Below are 21,358 nucleotides of genomic sequence, written 5' to 3'. Positions count from 1 at the left end.
TGTTGAGGTCGCAGCTTTCCGCTGGGTTGTGAGTAAACTTGTGTTCTGAATGTTCTTTTTGCTTTTGCAGGGATGTTTTTATCGGAAGTTATCGAGAAGTACTTTGTGTCCCCGACGCTGTTCCGAGTGATCCGCCTTGCCAGGATAGGACGCATCCTCCGCCTTATCAAAGGTGCCAAAGGCATCCGGACGCTCCTCTTTGCCTTGATGATGTCGCTCCCCGCTTTGTTCAACATCGGACTCCTTCTCTTCTTGGTCATGTTCATCTACGCCATCTTCGGCATGTCCAACTTTGCCTACGTCAAGCGGGAAGCGGGGATCGACGACATGTTCAACTTCGAGACGTTCGGGAACAGCATGATCTGTTTGTTCCAGATCACCACGTCGGGCGGTTGGGACGGTCTGCTCGCGCCAATACTCAACAAGCGCGAGCCCGACTGCGACAGCAAGTTGGAGCACCCGGGCAACAACTACAAAGGCAACTGCGGCAACCCGTCGGTGGGCATCTTCTTCTTCGTCAGCTACATCATCATCTGCTTCCTCATCGTGGTCAACATGTACATCGCCGTCATCCTGGAGAACTTCAGCGTGGCCACGGAGGAGAGCGCCGAGCCGCTGAGCGAGGACGACTTCGAGATGTTCTACGAAGTGTGGGAGCGCTTCGACCCCGACGCCACGCAGTTCATGGTGTACAGCAAGCTCTCGGACTTCGCGGACGCTCTAGATCCGCCGCTGCGCATTCCCAAGCCCAACATGCTCCAGCTCATCTCCATGGACCTGCCGATGGTGAGCGGCGAGCGCATCCACTGCCTCGACATCCTGTTCGCCTTCACCAAGCGGGTGCTGGGCGAGAGCGGCGAGATGGACGTGTTGCGCGGGCAGATGGAGGAGCGCTTCATGGCGTCCAACCCGTCCAAGGTGTCTTACGAGCCCATCACCACCACGCTCCGCCGCAAACAGGAGGACATGGCGGCGGTGATCATCCAGAGGGCCTTCCGGCGCTACCTGATCCGCCTGGCGATGAAGAAGGCCTCAGCGCTCTACAAGGAGAAGCTGAAGGAGGGCATCCGCGACCCCGACAAGGACGTCATGGTCATCAGCAAGTTCAACGAGAAGTCCACGTCGGACAAAACGGACATGACGCCCTCCACGGCCTCCCCGCCGTCCTACAACAGCGTGACGAAATCGGACAAGGACAAATACGAGAAAGAAAATAGGGAAAAGGAAAACAAAGGGAAAGACAGAAAGAAATAGACTTTTTAAATAGGAACAAAATGCATCAGAGACATGAGGGAAATTTGTTTACAGCTTCTAATGGGGGTAGATAGATGTACGCTTGTGTGTTAAGAGTTGAGGAACGCTACACCAGGTAGGCCTGAAACGGGAGTGTGGTTCTGTCATATGTGAATACGTGGAGTCTTCTCAGAGGTGGAAACAAATGATCCAGCAGACACTGCCAGAGATCGACCGGAACACGGGAAAGCCTCTCTGCAAAACGCTTGTGATTTTCCTATTGGTTGTTGTTACTATCTGACACACTTGAGTGTACCGTTAAGTTGTCTGTAGCTAGTGCTGCTGCTACTACTATAAATCCAGTGTCTTGAATTTAACGATCGCTGTATCACTTAAAAAAATACTCTGCATTTTTTTCTTTTTGCTCTTTTTTTTTATGAGAAGGAATGTTTTCTACTTTTTTGGTTTTATTATTATTATTGTGAGAATGTGTCCACTGCTTTCACTGTTGTAAAAATCACCAAGGGCAGACAAAGTCAATGCTGGAAAACTACACGACAAGCATCCGAAGCTCTCGGTTCACACAGTATATACGAAGCTGAAACAAAAAGCGCACCGCTGAAATGCAATGGACAAACACATTGTGTTCACTGATGTGCCATCAGTGACTGTTGAAATCTGTATTGTGCTCCTATCTGGGCTGCCATCTCCCCCTGTCTCAATAGAAAACACACAAGTCTCTGAGTACAGAGAAGCTGAATGTATGCAAGGAGTGGACACGTTTCAAGAAATTGTTTGACGTTTTGGGAAAGTTGCTATTATCCAACGAGTTAAGGCCTTTACACACCGGGGGCGTGATGGATAAACACGAAAATGCAAAATACTCGCCCGTGAATATTATACGTCATGGGCATTTATTGTGAAAGGTGAGAACGGAAGGAGTGGATCTGGTCCATCAAGGTTGAAAGTTTGCCGTCTTGGTGCAGACTACGGAGCCTCTGTGATCTTGTTTTCCGTGTTCCGCACAATGTGATTGGTTGATGCCTTTATTCGCGGTGCGAAAGCTCAGAAAATCGATCTCGTTCCGAAATTGTTCTGTGTCAAAGTACTCATGACTAAAACAACAGTTCGAAAAAATATATTGAAGTGCAAATTAATTGGACCAAAAAAAAAAAAAAAAGGTGTGTAAAGACCTTAAGATGAGAAGATCGATACCATGCTCATATCTGTCCTTTCAAATTCTAAAGTTGCTGGTCTACCGCTGCATCGATCGGTTAGTTTGTTTGTGTTATTGTGTGACTTTCAGAGCGTCCACGGCAGTACATTGCTTAACTGAAAGAACGGCCAAGTTACTGCAGGTAATACACACCCAATGGATATATCTATATTTATCGTTTTTCTGTCAAATAGTTGATTTCTTAAGTAAGTATTCTGTATGTAAGGATAATGTACAGCTAGTGGGTCGTTGTGAAAGAAACTCCTCCGTCGGGATCCACGGTGCGGCATCGCCCTGTCGAGGTTTCTTTCACAACAATGACCAACTCGCTGTACATTATCCCATACATGTATATCAGGTCAGGTCACGTGGGAAAGAAGTTTTTAGAAGGGCTTGGGAAATGACCATTTTGACGCTAAAACATACAGACCAAAATTTGAATGTTCCGCATTTAAATAAACTGAAATGTACAAAAGCGACAAGTTGCCGTGTTACCGGGATTCTTAAACATGTAAAACACACACAGGTTGTGCCGTAGGATTACTGACGCTGTGTACGGATACAGAGATGAGCTGCTGTGATTAAAGGCTTCCTTTTTTTCACAGCAGACATTTTGGCATGTCATTACAGGAAGGAAGCTAACGACTGCATTGCATTCAGGTGAGCTAGTTCCATGGTCCTGGTACTGAGCCACGAAATGTCATGACAAGTCAACATGTCTGCTGTGAAAAAGGTATGTTGCATTCTTCTTCTTCTCACAAAATGTAGCTCTTTCAGTAGTATTTTTAACTCTAGTTGGAGTGAACCAGGCTAGCTGTTTCCCCCCTGATACCACATGCTAAAACCAGCTAATCCCGGCTGTAGCTCCACAGTTAACTAATGGACAGACACGAGAATGGTATCAATCTTCTCGTCTACCTCTTGGCAAAAAAAGCAAAGGAATTCCCGCAAACGTCACAACTATTCCTTTAAGGTGACACTCGCATCTCCTCGTTCCTCCGCTGTCGTATTGCAGTGTCTCCTCCCAACACATTTGTTTCCCCCCCTTTTCTCCTCCCGGAGCTCTTGTAAAGAAAAAACATATACTTAAAAAGGAGAATCTTTCTAACTGCTCTAGATCAATATATCCCGTTACAATATCACAAATGTTTGTATGTTGTTTAAATTGAGAAGCGAGTGGTTTTAATGTAGTGGTTTTGGTTTGTAAATAATATAGCTATCTGGGCCCACAGTATGCATCACACTTACATTTTGATGTAAGAGCACTTTTTATCCCCACTGCTATGTAATTCCACGTGTGGCGGTCACTCATATAAGTGTGTGTGTGTGTTTGTAAGAACGGGAGAATGTAATCTCTTTACGTGAGCGAGTGTGGGTCTGCGGGTTGCTTTCGTTCCGATTATAAATAACATTTTTACTGTAGATATGAGTGCATTTTTTTCCAGATTTTTTTCTAGAACTTTTTCTTTTCTGCACTGTAACACACGACGGTCCCCCCATATCTGTAGATAGACACCATGAAGCAATCAGTAGCCATCTCTCATTGCGCTTGTAGTGTTTTAGTGAACTGCATGCAAGAAGTGACTACTGTCCGCTCATATGGTAATATAATTTCAAAGCCAAAAGAATAAAGGACATATTTTTTGTAAATGCTTTTTTCTCTCCATTTCCTTTTCCGTTGTTTCGATGGTTCAAAAGGTTTCTCTTGTGTCCACTCTGTGATCTGGACCTGGTTGGACAGGATTCATTCATGTGGTTCAAGTACATGTTAACACTTTAACTATGTATCGATTTGCAAAAATGTGACAAGTGACATTTTTTTTTTTTTTTGTTATAACCAAAGATGTGGCAACGAAACACGAAATCTAGATTTCCAAAATAAAACGTATTTTGGGAAGCATATTTTGCATGCAGGATGAATTCATTGGGCGGTCATGTTGCTGGAGACGTGATGGAAGGAGGGGAGGCTATTCAAGATGGTATGAGTTATATCTACATAGGGAGCGGGTCCTCTTCATGGAGCCGGCCGCCATGTTTCTACAGTAGCCCAGGACGCACAAACCAAACACTGGCTCTAGAGTCGGCCATTTTCAAGTTTCAGTTGGTTGCAATCTGCAACCACACCGCTAGATGCCGCCAAATCCTACACACTGCACCTTTAAGTGTTTATTAACACATCTAATAATATCTAATATAAAACTTTTATTAACGTTTAAACACATGCTAATCATCCACAGATGGGATTAAAACTCATAAACACAAATTGAGCTTGATCGTGAAATTGTACTGTAGGCTGGCAAAAAAAAATATATTAAAGGTGCAGTGTGTAGGATTTTGCGGTGTGTAGTGATGTGGTTGCAGAGTGCAACCAACCGAGTACCCCTCCGCTCACGCCTCCCTTTCCAAGACTGGTAAAGTGAGACGCAAAGTTCGAAACCCCTCGCTCAGAGGCCATCCTTACCATTATAACACTACTTTAGGAGCAACGGAAGTCAGACGGCGGCTGGCAGTGCCGCGGTTTTACACTCTGCGGCTCACGTTACCGCAGTTTCACAAGCCTGTCCGAGAACTACGGTGGCCTTCAGGTAACATAAAAACGTGAAAAGTTCTCTCTAATGTTTGGTTTGTCGTTCTGGGCTACTGTAGAAACATGGCGGACTCCGTGAAGAGGACCCGCTCCCTATGTAGATATGAAGGGCTCATGCTAACCTAACGAAAACACAACGATTCTTAGTTTCAGGTGATTATACGCTAATGAAAACATAGTTATGAATATTATATTCCATTTCTGCTATGTTACACACTGTTCCTTTAACTCAAGCTTTACTTTCTAGATTTCTTTCAGAGGACATGGTGGAGCTTTCAGCCACATCTCCTGTCCTTCATCATCCCATATGACCATCTATCATCACATGACTAGAGCTACAAGCTGATCCTGACAACTGAGCGACTGACCTTCGTTCGCTGATGGATGCCACAATTTGCAACTGAAAGGCCGAGAAGAAAAATAGTAAGTGGACCTTGAGTTAGAATTTTTTTTTTTTTGTCGAACAATAAACCTTCAAGCTCAAATACATCCATCCATCCATTATCTGTTGCCACTTATCCTGTCATGCAATTTAGAGTCCACAATTAAACTGCATGTCTTTGGACTGTGGGGGGAAACCGGAGCACCCGGAGTAAACCCACGCGAACACCAGGAGAACATGCAAACTCCACACAGAAGGGCCGTAAGCCGGACTTTGAATCTCTGACCCTGTTGCTGTTGGTGCATTTTTAACAATATATTTAATATTAAACATATTTAGTGTTCAAGACAACACAGTCACACGTCACTTAGTGTTTAGAATCAACAATAAGACTGTAGTTGAAGGAGAAGGAGGTGTTGGGATAGACTGGAGGGAGACTGAGGTGAAAAGCTGAGACTACCACCACCCGCCCACCCAGCAGCATCCACCCCTACAAACGCTTTTTTTGCTTCTCCCATCCTGTTGCCTAGCAACCTAACATTACAGCTCCCCTTACTGTGATTGATCAGCAGCGTCTCTGAGCTTTGCTTACCCACAATACCTTGCTGGCTAAAAGCAAGCAGGGCGTTCCAACCCCCCCAACACAGTGGACGCACACCTTACCGGTTTGATTACATAAGGAAAAGGGGGCGGTCAAGTGATGACCTTGGGTTCCTAATGAAATCCAGTGTGCATGTCGGTTGCTGGAGGATCACTATTGTGCCCAGCACCTGCTGCAGTTGTGTGGTTATGCAACGAGCCATGAGAATATTTCTATACATGAATAGGCTGGCCAATGAGGTGAGAACACGGGGCTTCCTCCTCCTGCCCTTGTCTGATCTCAGCCTCACCCAAAACACAGCGCTGTCAGCTCAGCAGCGCTCTCTAGAGGCTGTAAGGGCGCAACTAATTCAAACTGGGAGCACATTACAGCTCCCCTTACTGTGATTGATCAGCAGCGTCTCTGAGCTTTGCTTACCCACAATACCTTGCTGGCTAAAAGCAAGCAGGGCGTTCCAACCCCCCCAACACAGTGGACGCACACCTTAAGACAGCAAGGTGACACAGCAGATAACTTGAAAGCCACAGGTGTGACGTCTAAATGTCCTCTTGTATGCACAGAGGAAAATACTGATTGAAATGATGCTTGTTTGCCGACACAGGACAGATGTTCCGATGTCACAGACTGTCCTGAGGCAGGAAACATGTAATCAACAGATTTACTGACGTCAGAAACAATGGTTTAACCCCTTCATGTTGGAGAGGATGTCACTGGCCAGCAGGATGGAGTCAGTTGTTAAGCAACAGACGCCATCTGCTGGTAGAAAACTAGAATAGTAGGAAAATAGATTACTCTAAGACGTTCACAGTGTGAGTGGATTTAGTCTATCCTGATCAAGAAATTAGTGTTTTATTTATCAGCATCTTATCTCATCTTATCTTGTCTTGGTTTATTTAATCTTATCTTACCTTATCTTATTTTATCTTATCTTACCTTATCTTATTTTATTTTATTTTATCTTATTTTATTTTATCTTATCTTATCTCATCTTATTTCATATGATCTTATCATATTTTTATTTTATTTTATTTTTTCTTATTTTATATTATTTTATCTCATCTTATCTTATTTTATTTTATCTTATCTTATCTTATTTTATTTTATCTTATCTTATTCATTATATTTGATCTTACCTTATTTTTATCTTATTTTGTTTTAACTTATATTATTTTTATTTTGTTTTATTTTTATCTTATTTTATTTTTCTCATCTTATTTTAATTTATTTTATCTTCTTATTTTAATTTTATTTGATCTTATCTTATCTCATTTTATTTGATTTAGTTTTATCTTTTCTTATCTCATTTTGTTTTATCTTTTTTTTTTAATCTTATTTTATTTATCTTATCTTGTCTTGTCTTGTCGTATTTTATCTTATCTTTTTTTTTTTAACAAGAGTAAAAACCAACCACCAACACAATTAATTAACCACCTTTAAACTGAGATGGATGTTTAAAGTTTTTATTCACACACACTCATGGAATTGTACAGTTGCTTTTAAAAGAACATGAATTATAATTGGCCCCCAGTTTTGGCAGTTATTGAGAGACAAAGTCAATTGCTGACACAAGCCTTAAAGAGGACCTATTATGCTTAATTTCAGGTTCATATTTGTATTTTAGGTTACTACTAGAATATGTTTACTGCTATAATGTTCAAAAAACACTTTATTTTTCTCACTACTACCACTAGGCAGGTATTATGCAAATGTGTTACTTGGTGACATCACCACGTCACAAATGAAAAGGTTGGACTTGAAGCAAGGTGTTTCAGGCAGTTCGGGAACAGGGAAAAAGCATAATAGGTCCCCTTTAACTGATCTGAAAACTGAAAAAAGTGCAGTTTTATCACATTGTTCACATTACTGTAAAATGATAAATAACACGCACAGACAAAATGGTGTGTTTTAGGCAGAATATATGAAACAGAATTTTATTATAAGGTCATGATTCGTCGTTATGTTCTTTAATTCATGATACTTCGTTGGCAGCGTTTTGACACGTTCACATTAAAGCATAGTTTACATGTTAACTGTGAGAAGATTGCTTTTCTTCTGTACGATTAAACAACATTAAGAATCCACCATACTGGCGGCCCTAGCTAAATGCTAATGTCAGCATGTTAAAATGCACACAATGGCAATGCTAACATGCTGATATTAATATTCACTATATTTATTACATGGCTTTGTTGAATACTCGTCTGTTATTTCGCAATAGGAGACCGTTGCTATGTTTAACAGACCGTTGCTATGTGCGCTGTTCTGATGTCGGACTCTGGCGGACCGTTTTTGTGTCAAATTATTGATTTATTAAGTAAGTAGCTGTGTAATAAGCGGGATAATGTACAGCTAGCCAGTCATTGTCGGGGTTTATTTCACAACAATGACCGGCTCGCTGTACATTATAACTTACTCAACCACAATACTGACCTAGAATCACAGTTTAAGTAGACGCGGCTAACACAGTAGCAAACATGGCCTTTTTACACATCCAGCAGACACGGAGCAACATTAGCATTCCGTTAGAGACATGTCTCTGTCCACTTGATGTATGTAAGTCCAATATTCAGTCTCCATTTAGCTCCGTTTTAACTCCTGAGAAAAATAGCTGGCTCTTTAGCCGCTAAATGCTCCGCTATGTTCACCAACTAGTTGCTTGCTAGTCTGTCGTTTGGTGACGGACCGGTAGTGTACAGTAGGTTATTCAGAACTTTTTCACCAAAAAGCTCTATGAGAGCTCTGTGAGTGAACCAAAACATTTGAGTTGCAGGACGTAAAACCAAAACAATTAGCTAAAAGATGCTAAAACGCTCCATTTGTCTGTTTGTCAGCATGATTGCGGAAAAACTACTACCCCGATTTTTATGAAACTTGGTGGAAGGATGAAGCATAGGCCAAGGAAGAACCCATTACATTTTGTAGCGGATCCAAATCACGTGGGCTGATACGCTAATTATATTTCCCTTTCGTTAACATTGCGAGATAGGGCATGGCCTTAGTAAAGGCCTGCACTCACTAGTACATCACTACTAGTGACTCCTTTCAAATACAATTAGTCATATGTTCCATTATTAATATGAAAATATTTATATATAATATACAAAATGGACTAAAGACCACCAGCGAGGCTAAAATGTGAGCACAAAAAGAAACAAAAAAAGACCTTAAGCATGAATTAAAACAGTTTTATGCATCGGAAGTAATTCATATAAATGCCAGTGTTTTGCCAGTGACATCGTTTATCATTTTACAGTTTGTGTTAAGCCTTGAAACATCGTAGGTAAACTGATCACATGCTTTACAGACAGGCATTTAAGAACGACTAGCAGCAACGATGAGACACCAGCACGATGGAGAATAGTGAAACAATACGAGCACCTCAAAATCTGGATTCGTCATAGATGCCGATCACAACCAGGAAACATGCTGTCAAAGACTTTATAAGGGCATAAATTATACACCATATAGTTACAAGTAACATACAGAAACACTGTTTTATTTAGGGATGCATCGATACCGATAACGGATCGGCTATCGGGCCGATACTGACTCAAATACCTGGATTGAATATCGTGACAATGGGGCTGATCTATTTTATTCATTTCTATGTATATATACTATACAGTATACTGTATATACTGGAATTTCACTTCCTGTTTAAGTTTTGACACGGCTTGGGGCCCTGTGTGTGGAGTTTGCATGTTCTCCCCATGTTGGCGTGGGTTTACTCCGGGTGCTCCTGTTGCCGCCCACAGTCCAAAGACATGCAGGTTAGGTTAATTGTTGACTCTAAATGTCCCGTAGGTGTGAATGTGAGCGTTAATGGTTGTCTGTCTCTTTGTGTCAGCCCTGTGATAGTCTGGCGACCCATCCAGGGTGTACCCCGCCTTCGCTCAATGTCAGCTAGGATCGGCTCCAGCTCCCCTGCGACCCTGAATAGGATAAGCGGTTACAGATAATGGATTGATGTATGGAAGTTAGGAAAGCGATTTTTAAGTCAGGCCTTACACATAGAAGAGTGATCCCAGTCACTTCCACAAAGTGAAGCATACGGCTTATTAATTAAACACTGGTATTGGATTGGCACTCGGTATCAACCAATACCGAAAGCCCAGGTGATCGCTATCGGGACTGAAAAAGTCGGTTCGGTGCATCCCTAGTTATATTGAGCTTGGAAATGACCATTTTATATTTTATTTAACAGTCTAAACCTACAATCTTAGAAAGGTTTAGAGACAAATTGAGTTAAAATCAGCTCTCTGAGTGTCAAAATCTGCATTCATACACTCTTTGGAAGTGCACTTATCAAGAATAAATCAAACTGATGGTTGAAGGGCACAATTCTTGAATAAAGATTTTCCAAATGATCTCCTCTCTAAAGCATCTCTGAGCGTGACGTGTTTGTGATTTGACCGGCGTCTGCCTGCTTTTGCAGTCCTGGTTGCTCTTTTATCGGCTCCATTATTTTCTCCTCTGAAGCCTCAGTCTGTGAGTCATGGTGGTCTGGATTGTTCTGGAGGTCTGTCGTGAGCGGCTGTTCGTCGGCTGCACCGGCGGGGGCAGCGTCGCTCTCACGGGTGACCACATGTGAGCGAGTTTGGAGCGTCAGGGACTGTGTGGGGCCGGGGAAGCGGCTCTGCTGCTCTGTTTGGCGGTGGAGTTTGGGGTTTATTTCCGACTCTAATGCGGTCTCTACTGTGGGGAGCGTGGGGGCGACGGCGTCTGGTTGATAGTGCTGCATGGGGGGATTGTTGTGGAACGGGTTACTGAGGCTCATGAGAGTGTTGTTAGAGTAACTCAGCACAGAGGGAAGTGGAACCGAGTAGGGCGGCGGACCCGTTCCGTGCAACGAGCAATCCCAATCTTCCTCCTCTTCATCATCTTCCTCCCCATCATCATCCTCTTCATCCTCCTCGTCCTCTTCATCTTCTTCCTGCTCCTCGGGGTCCATTGTGTCCAAGCTGTGTGTGCTGCAGTCCGACAGCCCGCTGCAAACACTGCTGCCATCCTCATCTTCCTCATACGCTTCATCATCCTCCTCATCATCGTCCTCCTCCTCTTCTTCCTCCTCTTCCTCCTCTTCATCTAGACGTGAATCGCCTGTGTTCTGGAGGTGCATGATGGGAATGTGCGGCGGCGCACCACTCATCAATGGGAACTGCAGGTTCGGCTGCTGCTGCTGCTGCTGGACCAAGGAGGAGTCGCCATGGTAACCGTTGCCATTGGTTACAAGCTGCTGCTCCGGCTGCTGCTGTTGCTGCTGCTGCTGCTGCTCGCGGCTCTTCTCCAGCTCCAGCTTCATGATGGTGTGCAGGAAGTGGGTGCGCACCCGGACCGGGTTGAACTCCAGGCGTCCCGTGTTGTTGCTGCAGCCGTCTTTGGTGCAGCCGCAAGGGAAGGACATTCGGTCCACCTGAGGACAAAAAAAAAAAAAAAATGAATGGAACAGTGGTGAATCAGAGCTGGTCATGCTCGAGGAGACACTGCAGAATCCACTGTGGGTGTTATATGTATATAATTACACACCTTATTGCAGGAGAACTTCATGTACAAAATACCCTGAAAATCTTAACTCAAATTCCATTGATTTCCATGGATTAAGGGAAAATTAGCAGATAGATAGGAATTAATACAAAGGTACATAGATGAAAAAAAATTTACAACAGAAATATACTTTTATGTCACATTTTAAGTATTAATTAATGCCGCCATTTTATTAATTTCATATTATTTTGGTACATTTAATGGTTTATTTATTTATTTATATGGCTTTTTCTCGAGGGAACCAGCAATGCTTACTTCCTGGTTGGGCTACAAAAATACCTCATCCCTGCAGGACCCAGTAGTGCTGCCAAGTTTGCTTTCCACTCAAAAAGTGTAAGCTATCATGCTAGGCTAACAAGCTTCCATTAAGATCTAGCTTGCTAAAGTTAGACATTACTTTTAGTTCATGTTATTTCAATATGTTCTCATCCCAACTTGTCACATACCGCCCCTTGGCGTTGGCGCCATAACCCTTGGCGTTGGCGTCATGCCCCCCAGATAATTTACCGATCAAATTATCATAACCAAAAGTTCACGCTCCCTGGAGAACACTAATATAGGGAACCTGTCACTGCGGAAGAATAAGTAAAACCTAATCTTCGTACTTTCGTTAATTACAATATTGACCAAAGAAGAACATACATTTTAAAACCCTCCAAGGATAGGCCAATATATACTGATTTCTTAGCAAAAACGATTAACTTTAAATAAGTTCTACTGCAAAGACAGACATCAACACTTTAGTATTATAGATGGGCCTCACCACAGTTCCATTTACCTGGCACTTAATGCCGGCCAGGCTGCAAGCACAGGTCTCCGGGTCGCATATCCCCCGGCAGCGGCACCCACACTCCTCTCGGGACATGCGCAGGGAACGCAGATCGTGCTTTCTCCTCCACGTCGATGCGTCGGACCCCCGAGGCTCGGAGAAGGGTCCGGCGCCTCCGGGTAGTCAGCGGCTGGAGGAAGAAGTAATCGTCCACCTCTGTGTTGTCCACATCCAGGTCATCTTCAGAGATGTCATCCAGCGTGAGGGTGTCCGCCTCCACGGATGACACGGTGCCATTCTTAGTCAGCTGGAGGACAGGAAAAGTAAGTTCAATTAAGATTCACATAAATGTTCGCCTACACATACATTTAGACCCTCAGGATAATTATATAGGAGAAACACTTTCAGCTGAAGATTGGCTACATAATATGCAGAATGTATATTATTAATGCCCTCACTTACTTTAAAACATGTGAATAACGACCATTCCCACCACTAGGCATACATAAAAATCTCCAAATGATCCCTACAGTAACCATGTTTTCTTTATCTGAGACACAAAGGTTGCACCTTCTCTGTATAGTTGATTCTGCCCAATTTTGAACAGTTTCTCCATCTCAAAGTCCTAGTTAAAGTGCTGTTTACATTATTAATGTCCTCACTTACTTTAATACATGTTAGTAACGGCTAGTAATTTTAATATTTGAACAAAAAACAATCCTTTAAGGACCTACAGCCTATGGATAAAGCTGTGGCGGAAGATCTAAAAATTCCACTACACTTCATGTAAATGTGGCTTTATTGAGTCGTCCCACTGACTTTGAGTTTGATGGCATTGAGTTTCTCCTCTTTGAGATGATCCCTAAGCATGACCCGGTGGCTCCGTTTCTGCTCCATGGCAAACTCCCTGAGGGTGAAGCGCTTCACCCCGCTGTGACGCGGTGACATCCCCAACGTGCTGCCACCCTGCGTGGGCACGCTGGTGAAGCCCTGCCGACGGTTGAAGTAGTAGACCGTCACGCTCTCAAAGTGCACATTGCGGCCCCGCAGTCGCTTTGACTGCTGCTGGAGAGTGGCTGAGATTAGAAAAAAAGAAACTAAGTCAGCTCTTAATTTCTGACAGCCATGACAAGAATTTGGTTATATTAACGGTGTCACTGGCTCTCTTGGTGTTATACAGCTGTGTGTCATCAGCGTAGAATTTAATGTGAAATCTACGTAATATGTGACTCAGTGGCAACATACAGTATATTGTATATAGACCCTTTTTGTGTTGACGTCATGATTACATCACGGTGTTAGCTGGACAAGGAAAGACTGGAGGCGAACACTAGCAGTGTGCTAAAGTTACACATCATCTTGCTGTGTTGTTGGGTGCTAGAATTGAGATAGCTTCCCATTGTACCAAAACATACTATCTTTAGCAGTTTAGTAATGTGATCTTACTGTCCAACAGCCCAGACGGGACGGGATGGTTGAGACTATCACTGCTGTTGCCGCTGTCGCTGCAGGAGACCTCATCATCAGACCCCTGCAGTGACAGATAAGGGGACGGGCCCTCCTCAAGCTTCCTCTTCAGGATCCCACTCATCATGTTGCTCCTCCCACTGGTCGCACCTGCGCAAAGGACAAGGGTAAAGATCATGGGTGAGTCATTATTTTGCAAGTCACAATTAAGTCTCAAGTCTTTGCACACAAGTCCCAAGTCAAGACTGACAAGTCCCGAGTCAAGTCCTAAACTTTGAGTTCTGAGTCCTAAACAACTCATAATGCGTTCTTCACCAAATGTAATGCCATTTTAACAGCCGAGTAATAATATATTCAATTTACAAAAATCATGAATGCTTTGTCAAATTTGGATTTATTTGTTTAAAACAAGTTTGTTAAAACAAGTGCGACTGAACTAGCGTTAACGTTAGTTAATTTAGGAAATGAAGGGGAAATTAATTGATTCGTGGCACACTTTATAAAGACCAAGTCGAGTTGCAAATCTTTTTAGATTTTTTCAAATCGGGTCTAAAGTCATCAAATTTCTAGTAATAATAGATGTTGGTGGAGAACAAAACAGAGGTAAAAGAGTGTGAATATTGAACTTATATTCATCAGGTGTACAGAAACACGACTCCAAATAAATGATAATGTTGCTCTGTTACTGCTGGATGTGTAAATGGGAAACTATTTGCCATGTAAAGCATAAAAAGCATGTCAGTGTTGCATTCACAAATTGCTTCTTGCGCCAAAGGGGACAAAAAACAGAGTTATCGCAGGTTTAATTTTGTTTTTGAAAATATATTTTGAAAATCAAAAAAAAAACTATGGTATGTTTAAGAAAATGTTTGGCAGTAAAGTATATGTGATTTATAGTAAAAGGGCTAAATAAAACATGCAAAAGACCTGGTATGGTCCTTTAACAAATCATTATGTTTAACCCTTTAATTACATTATAGTACATTACAACAAAACTTATTCCTGTAGAAAAAACTCTCTAGCACATGGAAAACTGTGGAATTTACTCCACCTAAACATCTTATTTATTCTGTCCTCTGCCTTTTTAATCAGGAGAATCCACCATCGAATCACCCAGCCAATGTCTTACTGAATAAGTAGGTAAAAAAAAATTTAAGAGAAGTGCCTTCTGAAGTGCTCATATATTATAAACTGTTTAGCCACAAAAGTGAACTTAATGTGCCTAATTTAGAAAGAAAAACCTTGATGTGGTGACAAAAAGGATTTCCCAAAAATATTACTTAGAAATTAAATCAATGCAATCAGGTTGCATTGTGGTTTTTACAATGTTCCGAAGTACTCTTTTGTTCTAAGCCCATTTCATCTATATACAAACCTTTGCATTGAACTTGCAAAGCGGCTGACAGGAGGTGAAATTACTAGTGAAGTATCTGATTTTATATTGTGCTGTTATGTACGAAATGTAAAACATAACACATTTTTAAAAACTACTGCTAAATTGAGCTCAAACACATGTAATTTGTTGGAAATCTGGGTAAATTTACGATGCTTTCTGCAAAACTTGGCAACATTATGTGCTGTTAGGTGCTGTTAGGTGACCTTGCCAAACGTTGTGATGCTTCAAAAGTAGAGAATGACTCATGTCAAATGAAGTGTTGCACTCATTAAGATTTTGATTAACTGATATTTTGTTTTGGTTGCTTTTGTGGAAAATTGAAAGTACGGTTACACTTCTGATAAGAGAGGATTTGCATACATGTTAAGTTCTCCCACGCTTCAGAAGCACTGCTGATAATGGGAAGTGTGACTTTAGGCACCTGATTCGACTATTATCAGGCCATTAAATAGCCGTTATCAGTCACTATAAGCACCATATATATATATATAAGGCCTACTACGTTGTAAAAGTGAAACTGAAACTTAAAAGCAACACATCGAACACAAACAAAGGGATTTTTCAGGTCTAGGCAATAAAAATACAACTTATTTAGGTTTAGGCACAAAAACTACAACTTCTTTAGGTTTAGGCAAAGAAAAACTACAACTTCTTTAGGTGTAGGCAAAAAAACCTACAACTTCTTTAGGTGTAGGCAGCAAAACTACAACTTCTTTAGGTGTAGGCAAAAAAACTACAACTTCTTTAGGTTTAGGTAACAAAACTACAACTTCTTTAGGTTTAGGCAAAAAAAACTACAACTTCTTTAGGTGTAGGCAACAAAACTATAACTTCTTTAGGTGTAGGCAACAAAACTACAACTTCTTTAGGTTTAGGCAAAAAAAACTACAACTTCTTTAGGTGTAGGCAACAAAACTACAACTTCTTTAGGTGTAGGCAAAAAAACTACAACTTCTTTAGGTTCAGGCAATAAAACTACAACTTCTTTAGGTGTAGGCAAAAAAAACTACAACTTCTTTAGGTGTAGGCAACAAAACTACAACTTCTTTAGGTGTAGGCAACACAACTACAACTTCTTTAGGTTTACGCAAAAAAACTACAACTTCTTTAGGTTCAGGCAATAAAACTACAACTTCTTTAGATTTAGGCAAAAAAAAACCCAGTTACGTTTAGGGAAAAACACCCATCCATTGCCCCCGACTTCCAACCCATATGGAGTTCATGCTGTCTATACTACAGCGCCTGACTTCCGCTTCTGTTCCTGTCATAATTACTACGGTCGCTGTCGTGTTCTTTTATACCTTCTTTCAGTGATCTGCCATGTGAATAGATGATAAAACCTACTAGTGGGTGTAGTAGGCCCCTACTAACCCACATCTATGGGGCTTACAGCGACTGATAATGCTAATCTAATAGCCTGATAACAGGCTAATCGGCTAGCACTTTGTCAATACTTAAATTTCAAATTTGTAAAAACTGTTGAGGCGACTGCTTGGACTGGTAGAGGATTACATCATATGCAGCAGAGGCGAATGCTGGGCCAAGCTTTTCCTCTCTGGGCTTTGTCTCCTTCCTCTTATACTGCAATACTCTGGGCCATGTCCTTTACCGCCTTATCTTCATTTCCATACCTAATTTTTTTTTAAATTCTTCCCTTCTTTTTTTACTATTTCTCCTAGTTATCTTTAACTGCAGCCTCCTTGGTATTCAGTCCTATAATGCAGCTCACTGCTTTTCAGGAAAAAACTGTAAAACCAGAAAGGTGTGTAGTAGAAGAGACACTATGTAGAATCTCTCTATGTATTTGATGTCACACAGAAGGTGTTGCAGTTTTTCTTGGCTCCAGGAGAGTTTCCTGTGCCTCTTTAACCTAAAAGTCCCTGGTTAACCGGTGCCATTTAGAGCACCGAACCTGCACACACACACACACACACACTACTACACACACACACATGTACAAGCCTGCTCACGTGTCTGCATGCGTACTCCCCATGCATGTCCACATCCCCAAACACCTAACAGGGGAATTCTTATTGACAAATGTAAATCAGCATCACCCTGTGACGTGATGAAACCTCTCAGTATGTGCTTCCTGTGAGTCTCTTTGACCGCCACTGACCTGTTTTCCTCGGCTCGCCTTTGGTTTCCAGGAAGTCCTCGACTCTCTCCTCTGCATCACACAGTGCTCACCAGCAGCAGCCAAACATCCCCATGTGTCGTGATGATGCAGTGAGCGCTGCCATGATGCCTGCTTTCTCTCTCTCTCTCTCTCTCTCTCTCTCTCTCCTTCTCTCTCTCTCTCTCTCTTTCTCTCTTTTTCCAGCAGCCTCTGGCACTATTGTGCAACACTGAACATCTCTGCCTCTGTCACTATCTTATGCGTTCTCCCTCTGCACCCTCATCCTATGCTCGCACTGTCTGATTCTCTCCTGCTCTGCACCCCCTCTTCCTCTTTCTCCCTCTCTCTCTCTCTCTCTCTCTCCTCACAAAGACTTGTTAGCTCGATGCTGCTGCCGGCTGGAGCGCTGGAGCTTGACTGAGGTGAAGCAAGCCCTTCGAGATCACAGAGAGGAAGGGGAGGTGGGAGGGGGGGTAGTGGATGTGGTGGTGGATGCGATGGGGTGGGGGTGGAAAAGTGTAGATTCTGCGATGTGAAGTACCTCTTTTCCACAGTCTTTAGGAGAATTATTGACTGAAATGTATAAGAAATACTTCCTAAAATTAGAACAAATAAGTGGAAATTTCTCCGCCTGACGTCACAGGGGATGTAGTTTTTTCCCACTCCACTTTATTACTTTGCGGGGTATTTATGATGCAAATGTAACACTTTTTTGCTTTGTTATGTTCTTTTCTATAGAAGCCCATTTCCACCGCTGTGATAAAAAAGAATGATCTTGTAAGTCATTATAATGAGATACTACGTCAAAATAATGAGATACTAAGTCATTATAATGAGATACTAAGTCATTATAATGAGATACTAAGTCATTATAATGAGATACTAAGTCAAAATAATGAGATACCAAGTCATTATAATGAGATACTAAGTCATTATAATGAGATACTAAGTCAAAATAATGAGATACTAAGTCAAAATAATGAGATACTAAGTCAAAATAATGAGACACTAAGTCAAAATAATGAGATACCAAGTCATTATAATGAGATACTAAGTCAAAATATTTAGAAACTAAGTCAAAATATTTAGATACTAAGTCAAAATTAATGAGATACTAAGTCAAAATATTTAGAAACTAAGTCAAAATATTTAGATACTAAGTCAAAATAATGAGATACTAAGTCAAAATATTTAGAAACTAAGTCAAAATATTGAGGTACTAAGTCAAAATAATGAGATACTAAGTCATTATAATGAGATACTAAGTCATTATAATGAGATACTAAGTCATTATAATGAGATACTAAGTCAAAATAATGAGATACTAAGTCAAAATAATGAGATACTAAGTCAAAATAATGAGACACTAAGTCAAAATAATTGAGATACCTAAGTCAATTATAATGAGATACTAAGTCAAAATATTTAGAAACTAAGTCAAAATATTTAGATACTAAGTCAAAATTAATGAGATACTAAGTCAAAATATTTAGAAACTAAGTCAAAATATTTAGATACTAAGTCAAAATAATGAGATACTAAGTCAAAATATTTAGAAACTAAGTCAAAATATTGAGGTACTAAGTCAAAATAATGAGATACTTAGTCAAAATATTGAGATACTAAGTCAAAATATTGAGTTACTAAGTCAAAATATTGAGATACTAAGTCAAAATATTGAGATACTAAGTCAAAATAATGAGATACTATGTCAAAATAATGAGATAGGAAGTCAAAATTATGAGATACTAAGTCAAAATATTGAGTTACTAAGTCAAAATATTGAGATACTTAGTCAAAATAATGAGATACTAAGTCAAAATATTGAGTTACTTAGTCAAAATAATGAGATACTAAGTCAAAATATTGAGATACTATGTCAAAATAATGAGATAGGAAGTCAAAATAATGAGATACTAAGTCAAAATATTGAGATACTAAGTCATTATAATGAGATACTAAGTCAAAATAATGAGATACTAAGTCATTATAATGAGATAATAAGTCAAAATAATGAGATACTAAGTCATTATAATGAGATAATAAGTCAAAATAATGAGATACTAAGTCATTATAATGAGATAATAAGTCAAAATAATTAGATAATAAGTCAAATAATGAGATACTAAGTCAAAATATTTAGAAACTAAGTCAAAATACTAAGATACTAAGTCAAAATACTAAGTCAAAATATTAAGATACTAAGTCAAAATACTAAGTCAAAATATTGAAATAAGTAAAGAATGCAAGTTTAAGGCACTTCAACATTGGCTTCACTTCGGTCAAATGTTCCGATCGTCATTTCGATTTAAAACAACACTACTCTGTCTAAATTCATGCACTACGCAAGTAAGTAGCCTACATAGTGTACATGGGAGTGTACTAATGGAAATATCCGACCTGAGACACAGCATTAGTCTAGAAAAAAACTGTCTGTCTAATCTAAATCAGTCACTACAAATGGCAACACTTGCTATTTTATATATATATAGTGCTACGGAACATTACTATGAATATATTTCATTCAGAAAAACCACCCAACCCCCACCCAAGAGCCCATAAACATTGTTGCTATAGCAATACCAGACCCTGGATGTTCTGCCTTCCCATTATAGTCGTGCTCGGCTGAAAAATATCAGAAATAAAGCTACCAAGAGCCTTAGCCTTGAGTTTGTATGTACTGTACACACACACAGAGAGAGAGAGTGTGTTAAAATGATTCATCTTTCACGAAGACATTTTCTTTTTCGATCGCAGCACAGACGAAGTGGGGGAAAAAATAATAGGGACTCGCAAGAAGCATCTTCAATTAGTTTTACAGCTTTGTGACCTACTAAAATTAAATAGTACTTTTAATTGGTGCATTCATGGGAGATACCACTTAAGGAAATATTCATAATAATCCTAGTTGTTATGATAATATAGAAGAGTCCAAAATATGATTGTTTGAAACATATCTGTCAGGTGGAACATTATTTGCAGTGCGTTAAGGTCTGCAACAGCTGATTATTCTCCTCTCTCTGCATTTATTAGCTGAAAGGGTAATTAAAAAGTACTGAAGCTGTCTGAGTGATGTTTGCCGTTGGATGAAACTACCAGAGCGTGGAGTAAAATGTCCTTGACCATAAGGGCAGAACACACAACATAAATCAAGTGTTATAGGTATGAATAAATATGTGATTTAGGTGTTTTACGGTTGACAATTTAAAAATTAAGGATTGAAAGGAAACGATTAAAAATGTGTTTTAACGCCACTAATTTCCTTAACGCATTAATGCAATCGATCTTTCGGAAGCTGTACCAGTCTCAGTTTTAAAGCCAGAGTGAAGATACTGGTATCATGTGAAACTAGAAAACTTAAAGAATCCATTGGTACCAATAAAATTGTGTCTAATAAAACTGTCCATTGCAGAGAGAAACAATAACACGAGCAAAAACTAGATCAAAATTTTATAACGCCACTAATTTCTTATACTAAATTTTAGTGAAAATGGGCATGTGAGCATATGTTTTTTATGCTAAATGCAGTACCTGTAAATATATACATACATTTGCATAAAGCGAGCATATTTGCCCACTCCCAGAGTTCTGTTGTTGCCTAAACCCAAGGAAGTCGTAGTTTTGTTGCCTAAATCTAAAGAATTTGTAGTTTTATTGCCTAAACCTAAAGAAGTTTTAGTTTTGTGCCTAAACCTTAAGAAGTTGTCGTTTTATTGCGTAAACCTAACTGTTTTTGTTGCCTAAACCCAAAGAAGTTGTAGTTTTGTTGCCTAAACCTTAAGAAGATGTAGTTTAGATCAAAATTGTATAATAACAAAATAACTTGTGTTGTCAAAGTTAACGCGGTTATATCGCATTAACGCAACTTGCGATTTTTAGGTTGTAGCGGGCGCATACTGGTATCATATGAAACTAGAAAACCTACCATTGGTACCAACCATGTCATACTAGCTTGTTGCGAAGGAGGCTAAATAACACTCCGAACTTACGCTAAATTTGAGGGAAAATGGGCATTTGAGCATATTATTTATGCTAAATACAGTA

At 40.4% G+C, this 21,358-nt stretch overlaps 2 protein-coding genes across 10 annotated transcripts in view; one reads left to right on the top strand and one right to left on the bottom strand.

The window, feature by feature from the left end:
* scn1lab (sodium channel, voltage-gated, type I like, alpha b) overlaps positions 1-4,099 on the top strand; it is a 40,451-nt gene extending 36,352 nt beyond the window's left edge. For 6 of the 9 annotated variants that reach the window (XM_037761888.1, XM_037761887.1, XM_037761889.1 and 3 more), the window contains one exon: positions 71-4,099. In XM_037761888.1, the coding sequence (XP_037617816.1) occupies positions 71-1,254 (1,184 nt within the window). In that variant the 3' untranslated portion in view covers positions 1,255-4,099. The remainder of the gene's footprint in view (positions 1-70) is intronic. The other 3 variants (XM_037761893.1, XM_037761891.1, XM_037761894.1) reach the window with 1 other exon arrangement.
* A 5,785-nt stretch (positions 4,100-9,884) lies between these two features.
* Positions 9,885-17,758, bottom strand: LOC119483629 (cysteine/serine-rich nuclear protein 3-like). The gene is given in 6 exon segments (XM_037761897.1): positions 9,885-11,432; positions 12,327-12,452; positions 12,454-12,639; positions 13,152-13,408; positions 13,779-13,949; positions 17,315-17,758. Coding segments are annotated over 5 exon segments (1,755 nt in total). The 5' UTR covers positions 13,927-13,949; positions 17,315-17,758; the 3' UTR covers positions 9,885-10,394.
* Positions 17,759-21,358: the final 3,600 nt, after the last annotated feature.

The sequence above is a fragment of the Sebastes umbrosus genome, chromosome 24 (genome assembly GCF_015220745.1).
Source record: "Sebastes umbrosus isolate fSebUmb1 chromosome 24, fSebUmb1.pri, whole genome shotgun sequence".
Lineage (NCBI taxonomy): Eukaryota > Metazoa > Chordata > Actinopteri > Perciformes > Sebastidae > Sebastes > Sebastes umbrosus.
Note: the sequence above shows the minus strand (reverse complement) of the source record. Positions and strands in the feature narration are given on the sequence as shown.